At 45.3% G+C, this 10,320-nt stretch overlaps 1 protein-coding gene across 1 annotated transcript in view; it reads left to right on the forward strand.

Annotated features, from left to right (window-relative positions):
* The first annotated feature begins 2,835 nt into the window (after positions 1 to 2,835).
* The window catches only part of NCLN (nicalin), an 8,668-nt gene continuing 1,183 nt past the window's right edge, over positions 2,836 to 10,320 (forward strand). The window contains exons 1-15 of the mRNA XM_009573957.1: positions 2,836 to 2,887; positions 2,943 to 3,085; positions 3,305 to 3,449; positions 4,061 to 4,155; positions 4,387 to 4,467; positions 4,681 to 4,784; positions 5,212 to 5,300; positions 5,479 to 5,618; positions 6,057 to 6,235; positions 6,452 to 6,539; positions 6,646 to 6,684; positions 6,801 to 6,964; positions 7,598 to 7,651; positions 7,740 to 7,818; positions 9,186 to 9,285. Of these exons, the coding sequence (XP_009572252.1) occupies positions 2,966 to 3,085; positions 3,305 to 3,449; positions 4,061 to 4,155; positions 4,387 to 4,467; positions 4,681 to 4,784; positions 5,212 to 5,300; positions 5,479 to 5,618; positions 6,057 to 6,235; positions 6,452 to 6,539; positions 6,646 to 6,684; positions 6,801 to 6,964; positions 7,598 to 7,651; positions 7,740 to 7,818; positions 9,186 to 9,245 (1,437 nt within the window). The 5' untranslated portion in view covers positions 2,836 to 2,887; positions 2,943 to 2,965 and the 3' untranslated portion in view covers positions 9,246 to 9,285. The remainder of the gene's footprint in view (positions 2,888 to 2,942; positions 3,086 to 3,304; positions 3,450 to 4,060; positions 4,156 to 4,386; positions 4,468 to 4,680; positions 4,785 to 5,211; positions 5,301 to 5,478; positions 5,619 to 6,056; positions 6,236 to 6,451; positions 6,540 to 6,645; positions 6,685 to 6,800; positions 6,965 to 7,597; positions 7,652 to 7,739; positions 7,819 to 9,185; positions 9,286 to 10,320) is intronic.

Genomic DNA, 10,320 nt, shown 5'->3' on the forward strand with positions numbered 1-10,320 from the left:
GGCCCTGGGAAGAGCTCCGACGCCGGGGAGGAGCCCAGGGAAGGCCGCGAAGCTGCAGGCGACCCGGGGAGGGCGACCCAGCCCAGGGGAGGCTGCAGGAGAGCTCGGAGGGCCCTGGGAGGCTGTAGCCGGGCCCGGGTCCGGGCCCAGACCCAGGGGAGGCCGTAGGCGGGCCCCGTCTGGCTGTTTTGCTGCCCAGTCTCAGCAGGAGCGGGAGGGTGCCGAGAGCTCCCATATGGTGACCTAGAGGTGTCCAGGGACCCTGCTGTGTCCTTGCAGGCTCTGGTCCGTGGGCTGAACTCCCTGTGTTTCAAGTGGTCCAGCTGCAGCCCTCTTGCTTACTGGGGAACCTGGTTGTGAGCTCAGTTTTGTTCTCTTGCCTTTGACTCGTCTGTTGACAGGTTGGTTCTTTGCTCTTCAGCCTCTTCTTCAGTCTCAATTAGCAATGTCTGTTGTGCCGCTGTCTCCTCATTTGAGACTCCTTTCTTTTACAGTTCTTCCTTTATGTAGCGATTGACCTCCAGTTCCTCTGTTCTGTTGCTTCCAGGCTGTGGATTGTGCAACACCTTTCTTTGAGTCAGAAACACAACCTGTTCTGCAAATCATTGAAGTGTTGTAACCCTTAGCCTCCACCCCTCTGTACTCACTAACCCAGAATCAAGTGTTGTTTCTCAGTCTTTCGTAGATATTTTATTCCAGATCAGGGCATGTGCACTGTCCATGAGTGACTCTTCCTGCTGCCTGTTTTGTGGCCTAAGTTTCAGACTTCTGTTAACAGTCTGGCATTACAGCCCCACATTTATTCTGTACTGTCCACAAGACTCGGTCTCTAGATCTTTCATATCTTCATAAGATCAAACATCAGTACAACTTATGAAATGCAAGTTATGCCTGCGTGCTTTGTAAATACTACAGACACTGCTGGTGTCTTCTGAATATCTGAAATTATTTCTGGGTTCTTCCGTCACAGTTTCTCAAAATGTGTCCACATCTTGGGACCTCTGTTGTTGAGAACCTCACTAGATCAGAGGTGGGCTCTCTCTTGGGGATATTAAGCTATCTCTTTTCTCACGTGGTGGTAAATCTTTCTTGGCAGGCTTAATGAGGGCAGCGGGCATGTGTTTCAGCTGGCTTTGACTTTGCTTGCCTGAGTGTTCTCTCTAGCCAAGTGCCCACAACATATTTTGGAATATTTTGTGAACTCTCAAAAAGCCACACATTGTTTTTTAAGATGCTTGCAATTAACTTTTTATGGTGTTTCTTTTTCTGGAGCCTTTTAGCTCCGTGGATTGTATATTTCCTTTGTTCCTTGCCAGCCCCTTTGGGTAGCTGATGTTCCTGTTCCATGTGTGTTCTGAGGCCATGTGTCCTTCAGGATAAAAACTATTTCTTGTTCCAGATTCTCATATTCTTTTCCAAGAAGACCAAATAGAGATTGCTGCTGAGCCTTTTCTTGCAGGGGGCAGTTTTTTGTCAACATCAGTCATAGAGCAATTGAAGAACAACTTGGACTTCCTCTAATATGGTTAGAATAGAGCTCTTTAGATTGTAAATGAACGAATATTAAACAGCTCTCTGTAGAGAAACTACAGAAAATCAACTTGTCTTGCTGTCAGAAAATACCGTTGGGTCTGCTCTGCTTAGATGTCAGTGGGTTGAGCTGGGAGTAGAACTCTGGATCCACACTTTGCTATGTTTACACATCATTGTTTTGGGAATGGTGGAAGAGTTATCCCCATTATGGATTGTTTTTCTCTGATCGGGCGGGGGGGCTGCTGGTAATATTTGTTTGTTTACAACAATAAACAAGTGTAGGAGCTCTATGTGGAGAATCTAGATTGTGCCTTAACTCTCTTTGTGGGTGTATGGCCCTCACTGATACTATGCAGTGGAAGTACAGTTTTTTCTTGTTTAGGTGATTTGACCTTTGACAAGACCAAACTAATATTAGAGTTAAGTTAAGCCAGGTTTAAATCTAACCTTCAGCAACACTCCTATTTGGCATAGGCTGAGATGCCTTCTGGAGCACCTTGCTCCTCTCTGGCTGCTTGGGGACCCAGCGTGATGAAGTCTTCAATGTAGGTGCCAGAGTTATAGAAGAAGAAATTGGATTTGGGCATTACAAATTGTAAGGTGGATTTGAATGTCTCTATTTATACAAGATGTCCTTGTGGTCCTCTCTTGGAAAATGCTGGAGCAGCTGGCAAGCCTTCAGACTGCTGTTCTCCCAAAGGATGGCATTTTCATGTGGGGGATTTGTATGCTGAAACTGAGAATAGGAGCGAGCAAGCAGTTAGAAGCAACCTGCTCATTTGTAATTTTCTCAGCCACAGAAACATCCCAGTGGGTGAGCTAGAACAGTCCTTTGGATGGACATGGGGTAGCCTTGTGTCCTTTCGCAAAGTGGTTCTGCACAGTTTGTATCCTCTGCTTGCAGACACGATTCTACAGCTGGAGGATGCAGCAGGGCCAGGCTTTCTTCACATGTATTGCTGTCTGCAGGTATTAGGTGCAGGCGAGCAAACAGGTAGCCTGCGTGGTTGTGGTGGGGAGGAAGACTGGAAGGTGGTCGAGGCTGTGTAGTGCTGGAGTAAGGGGAGCCTGGCAGGACATGGCTGCACAGGTGTTGCTCTGATGGATGCAAGGAAAAACCACAGATCTCTGTTCCTTCTTGGACAAGGGGGAAGAGATGAACTTAGCTTTCTGCAGGTCCTGGCTGCTCTGAAGTTCATCAGACTGTCACCAAGACTGTTCCGAGAAGGAGCTAGGCTCAAGCAAGGGGGATGTGATGAAATCACTTACAAAACCCCTTGCTGTTCTCTCCTCACAGGCACCAGGAGCGCAGTGCTTAATACAGAAGCCCGCACGGTAGAAGCGGACGTCCTGAGCCGCCGCTGCGTCATGATGCGGCTGGGGGGTTTTTCCTATGGGCAGTACCAAAGACGTCCTGAGCCGCCGCTGCGTCATGATGCGGCTGGTGGATTTCTCCTATGAGCAGTACCAGAAGGCTCTCCGCCAGTCAGCTGGTGCTGTGGTGATCATCTTGCCGCGATCTATCTCTTCTGTTCCACAGGATGTTGTAAGGGTAAAAAAAAAAACATTCCCTTTCTCTTCCAGTGGGAGATGTATTTGAGAGGGAGAGAGGCTTGGGTTGCTGTAGGACTGAAAGCTTCTGTTGTAGTGCACAACAAATCATATTCTAATTTTAAAACTTACCTTTCTCCCTCTGCTTTGGTTGTTAATTTTTTTCTGCCCTCGTGCATGTTTAGCAGATGCTAAGTTTGTGTCTCGCTTAAATCCTCAGCAATTCATGGAGATAGAGCCGGAAATGCTTGCTATGGAAACCATTGTGCCAGTCTACTTTGCAGTGGAAGATGAAGAGCTGCTGTCTATCTATGAACAAACACGGGCTGCTTCTGCATCGCAGGGTTCTGCCTCGGCTGCAGAAGGTGAGTTCTGACAAGTGGAGGAAAGGTTTAGAGGAAGACAGTCCTGATCCCACCTCTGGGAGCAGTCTGCTGTGTCATACACACCATGAGCCAGTGTTCTGTTGCCTTCATGTTTATTCTGTCTTTGCTAAAGTGCTTTGAGATTTAATGGAAGAAAAAGACAGTATAAGAGAGAGTATTACTTGACTATATTTGGAAATACAGTTGCATGGAGTAAGTCCTCAGCTTCACTATTGCAAATAAGATAGAAAGCAAAACTCAAGTTTAAAACAACATTGAAGATGTTAAGTGACTACAGTGTGTTGGTAGAAACTGAGGCTTTTTGTCTGACCACAAGTCAGTTCAGTGCTTCCACTTTATTATCTTACTGACCTGCTGCTCATGATTAATTTTAGGACTGCTGGAGAAAAGTTTTTGGTTTAGCCAGCTCAAAATACGGGATTTCAGGACAGAATGGAAATGCATGGTCACCAGGATTCTGTGCCAATGCATAAACACAAGTGACAAGTGAGAGGGCTTAAATGGTTTAAAGCTGGTCTCTCCAGAGCTCAGTTAGCAAGGGAAAAAAGGGATGAAACTTCCCCAGGTGTACTTACTTTTTTTTGTTCTAGTTCTGCTGCACACAGCAACTGCCAATGGCTTCCAGATGGTGACCAGCGGGGCTCAAAGCAAAGCTATCAATGACTGGCTCATACCCAGCGTGGAGGTGAGTTTTATGTGGCTTCAAACTGGTAACATTGATGGGATGCCTTCTTTTATTGGGACTTCATCAGACATTTGGACTGACAGGGGAAGTCAGGGAATCTCAGCCAGGTAAGTATCTGAAGTCCTCAGAACTGAGGCCACTGCAGACTCAGTAGGCGTGTAGAAGTCAGGCTGTCTTTGTACAGGCACACAAAGGGTGATGCTGAGTGACACTGATCTCTTTCCTCTGCAGGGAAGGCTTACGGGGCTGGGTGGAGAAGACCTACCCACTGTTGTGATAGTTGCCCACTATGATTCTTTTGGAGTGGCTCCAGTGAGTATACTTTCTTCCTGCGGCTCTCTGTTCCTGTCTGTGTGTTCCTGTCTTTTTTTCCCATGTGGCCTCTGCCCCTATGTTTTTTCTTGGCCTTAAAGACATGGGGCAGTTATAAGCGGAGCATGGTGGTGTGCTATCTCAAAGGCTGTTCTGGTATGTGAGAATAAGTGTAAGGTTGTCACCTTGTCTCTGTCCCACTTCATCCTGCAGTGGCTATCACATGGTGCTGACTCCAACGGCAGTGGTATCTCAGTGCTACTGGAACTAGCCAGGCTGTTTTCCCGGCTCTACACCTACAGACGTACCCATGCTGGGTAAGAAACTGCCCTATTCTTGGTTGAATGTTTGTAGCTGAGATCAGATAAGAAAGGCATTTGCTCCACACCTGTAGAGTGTTACAAGCAGTCTTTTACTTCCTTTGCTCTGTTTTGCTTCCCTCCAAGTACAGCTGCTGTTAATGGCTAAGCTCCTTCCTTTGGTTTCTTTGCTGTAGCTCTGCTTAAGCTTAGGGACAAGTGGAGGGAATGATGTGGGAAGCAGATTCTGTCCTCAAGCCTTTTACCCCTGTCTTGCCATTACCTTAGTATGTGGCATGTAGGAAGCGTTTTGTTAATGGAGAGTTTCCCTTGAATGTCAGGTGCTAGCTGTTGTGATTTCACCACACCTCCGAGGCTGAGTAAAAGAGTTCTGTAGCCATGGAGTGCAGTGTGCTAACGCTTTTCTGTCTTCTTTGATGGGCAGGTATAACTTGCTGTTCTTTGCATCAGGAGGTGGCAAGTTTAATTATCAAGGAACCAAGCGGTGGCTGGAAGACAATTTGGACCACACTGGTGAGTCAGGGGCTGGCACTCTAGCTTGTCCTGTGGCGAGGCCTCTGTTAATATGATTGTGTTAAGTGTCTAGTGTGTCATCCCTCCTGTGAGAATCTCCTTGTGTGGGCCTTGCTTTTTTGGGATGGAAATCCCAGCACAAAACATAGTAATAAAGGTTTGGATTTTTCTGTTCCAGATTCCAGCCTGCTGCAGGACAACGTAGCATTTGTTCTCTGCCTTGATACTCTGGGCCGAGGCAATAGCCTTCATCTCCATGTCTCAAAGCCTCCCAAGGAAGGGACCTTGCAGCACGCGTTTCTGAGAGAACTGGAGACGGTAATAAAAAGCATTTTAGGTAGATGGGAACTTGGGACTTACTATGGGGAGCTGCAGCTCTCCAAGAGAGGAAGGAAGGAAGACAGACATGAAGAAAGGGTGTGCCGTTGAAATATTTCATGTATCGTTTATGGTCATTTGATTTGAAGTGCAGACAAATCCTCATGCCACAGTTCCAAATGAAGCAGACTAGATCTGCTGCATTTTCCACTGTACTTCCTTACGGCTTGCTGCTTGCAAAAGCTACCCTGTAGTGGCATTAGAACGGCTTTTTTGACATTAAAGCAGCTTTTTAATGGCAGTAACTGCACCTTACAGGTGGAAGTGTATTTACCTTCGGGAACACAAAAAAATTGGGTCTAGGTGGACTGGGCAGTGCAAGATGGGACTATGCAGTGGGCAGCATGACACCCCTGGATGGCTTGTTCTTTCCCTCAGGTTGTTGCCAGCCAGTTCCCAGAGGTGAAGTTTTCCATGGTGCACAAGAAGATAAACTTGGCTGAGGACATGCTGGCATGGGAGCATGAGCGTTTTGCAATCCGACGCTTGCCAGCATTCACCATTTCCCATCTGGAGAGCCATCGGGACAGCCTGCGCAACAGCATCATGGATAGGAGGTTAGAGGCCTTAGGGAAGGCTGCAGTTGAAATCCAGCCCATAAACACAAATTGGCCTCCTGACTGCTTGTGCTGTTCTGATGGTCAGAGGATGGGTGAAAAAACACTGGGAGCTGGGCTCTGGATTCAGGCTCATGCTTGATGCAGTGAAAAAAGGGTGGTTTCTAGAGGAAGCTGATCCCATTGACAAGTCCGTAATCCTCTCTTTTGCTTTAGGGCACGAATAGACACTAAGGCACTAACCAGGAATACTAGGATCATTGCTGAGGCTTTGACAAGGGTCATCTACAACCTAACAGACAAGGTAAGAGCTGCCCATCATGCAGTGCTAGCCAGATTTGTCCTGCCCAACCAAGCTTGCTCTCACCGATAGCCTGTTTTTTGTTTGTTTGTTTTTTTTTCCCTTGCAGGGAGCACCTGCAGATTTGCAGATCTTCACAGATCAGATGGTGAGCACAGTGCATTTTTGTAACCTGTGGGAAGAAGGAATCGAGAGTCTGGGAGAGAGGTCTGGTCTCAGCATATGTGTGGTTGACTCCCTTTCTTTGATGGTATTTTTCTGTAGCAGATCCAGCAGGAGCAACTAGAATCAGTGATGGACTGGCTGAGTAGTCAGCCTAGAGCTGCCCAGCTGATTGATAAAGACAGCACCTTCCTCAACACCTTAGAATATTATATGGGTCGCTACCTGAAGGATGTCAAACAGCATTACGTAAAGGCAGACAAACGGTAAGAAAAGAGATGAAAGAACCAGCCAGGGCATGCAAGCTGGCTTCCCTCTCCGATGAATTTTGTCTCTGAGCTGCAGCTTTCCTGGCTTCTTGGCATGTAGCTGGAAGCGATTGCTCTTTTCTGCTCTCCTGTCAGTTTTGGTTCATGCTCTGTTCTCCCAGAGAAAGCTCTTTATCATTCCTCACAGCACAGTAATAAGTCCCAGCAGCTCCCTCTGTCTGAAGAGCTTGTTTTTTCACTGTTTTGGTTCCACCCTTCCCACTCTTGAGTGCTGCTTCTCTCTGAGTGCAGGAAAAGACTAAGGTCCCCTAGAAAGCTTTCTTTAATTGCAAAAAGGCAGCTTCCATCCTGTCTAACCTGCTTGGGTTGAAGCAGTTTAATGAACCCAGAGGGGCGTCTTCCATGTGCCTCTTCTGAGACAGCTGAACAGCATGTGTTCTGAATTGTATCCTTAGGCTTCTGATTGTAGGAAAAGAAAGACTTGACAACTAAAATCAGTTCAAAACTGGTATGCAAGGTGGTCATGCTTACCTGTCTCTGATTGGATGAACTCCTTGGGAACAGAGGTCTGGGCTGTCCTTACTGCAATGTCAAGAAGCGTAATACAACCTGAAGAATTTCTTTCCACAGGGACCCTGAGTTTGTTTTCTATGACCAGCTGAAACAGGTGATGAATGCATACAGGTATGGAATTCCTTTGGGCATGTTGGGCTATTGTCTCACTGTGGCAGTACCTGCTGTAGCAATTTCATGTGTTCTTTCTTTATTGCAGGGTCAAGCCAGCAATCTTTGACCTGCTTCTGGCTGTCTGTATTGCAGCCTACCTTGGTGTTGCCTATGTTGCGGTGCAGGTAAGAGAAGAGAAGCAGGAGACGTATTATTTTACTCATAAATCACGTTAGCTACGGTAACCGGTGCTCACACAGTCCCAGCACCGAAGCTGGAACAATAATGCCACCCCACTCTAAAAGTAGTCATCCAAAATGGCTCGCTGTTTTGATGCGTATGTCTTTGAGTATTTCAGTTGGCTGTGCTGAAAGCAATCCCTTGCCATTCTAGTGCAAAATTATTTTATAGAGCTCCTTCTTTTGGTCAAGGATGTGCACAACTCACTTGTTAAGCTATTTTGGCTATTGTAACAGCTTCAGACTGAAACGTCTCAAGGTAACTAAAATCTGCTGTAATGTTAAAGGTTTGCAGCTTGTAGTAAGTTAGGAGTGTTAGGAGATCCTTCCAGTATCTGAACTTGGGATGCAGCTTAGAAATGCATCTTCAGGGTTCTGTTTTGTTTTGTTTTCAATGAAACCATAAATACATCCTGTGTCCATACTCCTGGAAACGTGATACTCCATGCCTTGGCCAGCCAGCTTAAATTTAGTGTTTTTGTTTAAAGTGTTAACAAAGGCACTGTGAGCTAGGCTTCTGATCCTGGCTGGGTTCTCTGAAGAACATGAACAAAAGGGAAGCATTTTAAGTCAATCTAAATTTTGATCTCTTCATGTTATTTGTGTTTATTATTTGTTTGGGGAAAACCCAAGCATTTAAAAATCCTATGTAACGACATAAACAGGAGGGAAAACATATACTTTGATTTCTGTCAGCTATCTTCATTATGTTTGTTATTATGAATTATTTGAAGCCTGGATCTTGTTATATCTGTCAAATATCTGAAGTAGCTGTTATCGAATCAAAATGCAATTAATCAAAGCAGAATCAAAAGAGGAATTAAGTGAATTTCTACATCACTGGTGAAATGGTGAAAGATCCAGTTAAAGGATTGTGAACTGCTGGGAATATCTGTGTTTGCCTGGTTCACTTTTACATTCCTGAAACTGCAGTTGTAGTGACCACTATCATGCATGTGTTGAAATCTGAAGCTTTCTCCTCCCCTTCAGAAGGAACAGAATTGCATCAAAAAATGTAAAATCTTTTAACAAGTGTTTGCATCTTCACAATGGGGGTGATACAGGCCTGCACAAATACTTCTGTAAGATGTCACTTTCTGTACAACTTCAAGTAACTGGCTTCATTGTAATAATTCCTACTAATTCACTCTGTCTTCAGGATGAGAGTGCTAGTGGATGATCCAAACAAGGTATTGCATTTGCACATTAGTATTATTTTAAGCCTTCTAGTAAGTTTTCTCTCTGTGTAAAACACAGTCATTTTGTTAGAATTTATAAGGACTCATGGTTATTTATTTTCCTTCTGTTTCCAGCACTTTGGTCTCCTTTACAAGATGATACAGAGATTATCCCTTAAAACCAAGCAGCAGTGAAGCAATGAGACATCACCCATACAGCAGCACTGAGCCATCGGTGAGCCCATCAGGAACCTTCTGCCTTCCATTGAATCCTGCTGTTTCTCTTCCTCTGTCTCCTCTTTGCTACTCTACAGAGGGGAGGAAGGCAGAAAGAAAACGAAATTTTAACTCTTGTGCACCTTTTAAGTGCTTTTCTTCACCTTCTTCCCCTGACTTGCACCATGTCTGTTTTCCTTTGCTTTTTGGCGAGGGAGAGGCTCAGAGACTTCAGTAGTTCCTGCAGGTTGTTTAAACACTGAACGGCTGATTCTGAGCAGCTTTTATGAGTGTAAAACCAAGTCCAGCACCTTCATGGACACACGTGCCATACAGCCAACTTGGAAACTGAAACTACAGAATAGAGTAACATGTTATCTCTGCCCAGCAAACAAGGACTCAGAGCAGTTGTTTAAAAGGAAAAAAAAAAGTGCACATGCAAATTAAAGAGAATACTGTTAGCATGTTTTCTTATGGCACCTCTTCCTTAAGTTCACTGCCTGGCTTTAGGCAAGTGTGCTGAGCAAGCAGTGTCTGCAGCAAGCATCTTCTTGCATTTTTTTTAGACTGTGCAATAACTCATTTCCTTTTAGGAGGTGCACTGTAAACGATCTTGACTGTTATTGACAGAATGAGGAAAGATTGTTAAAACGGGTTCCTTGCATTAGGGTTCTTACCAGGACAGGTTCTCTCCTGTCTCTATTGGAGGATGCGTTTTGCTGTGTACTTGATTTCTCTTAAATTTTATGGTCATTGAACAGTTCAGGCTGCCACCACTCTTTGCTAAACTCTTGCTTGGTTTTTAAGGGGTGTTCTACAGTCCCAACTGCTGCAGGATCGTGTTCTGTGCTGTTCCATGTATTTAAACGAGCTGGTTATATTAATAGCAAGAGCAGCCCAGCTCCTGCTGAGCTCTGGTCTGTAATCTCTTCAATCTTCATTCCTCAGTCTTCACTTCCAGATGGGTTCTGGATTTTGGGGTGTTTTCTCATGTTCACCTGCATCTCAGGGTCTCATTTCACATTTTTCAGTTCTCTTTTTGGAAACGCTCTTC

The sequence above is a fragment of the Fulmarus glacialis genome, unplaced genomic scaffold, assembly GCF_000690835.1.
Source record: "Fulmarus glacialis isolate BGI_N327 unplaced genomic scaffold, ASM69083v1 scaffold27803, whole genome shotgun sequence".
Lineage (NCBI taxonomy): Eukaryota > Metazoa > Chordata > Aves > Procellariiformes > Procellariidae > Fulmarus > Fulmarus glacialis.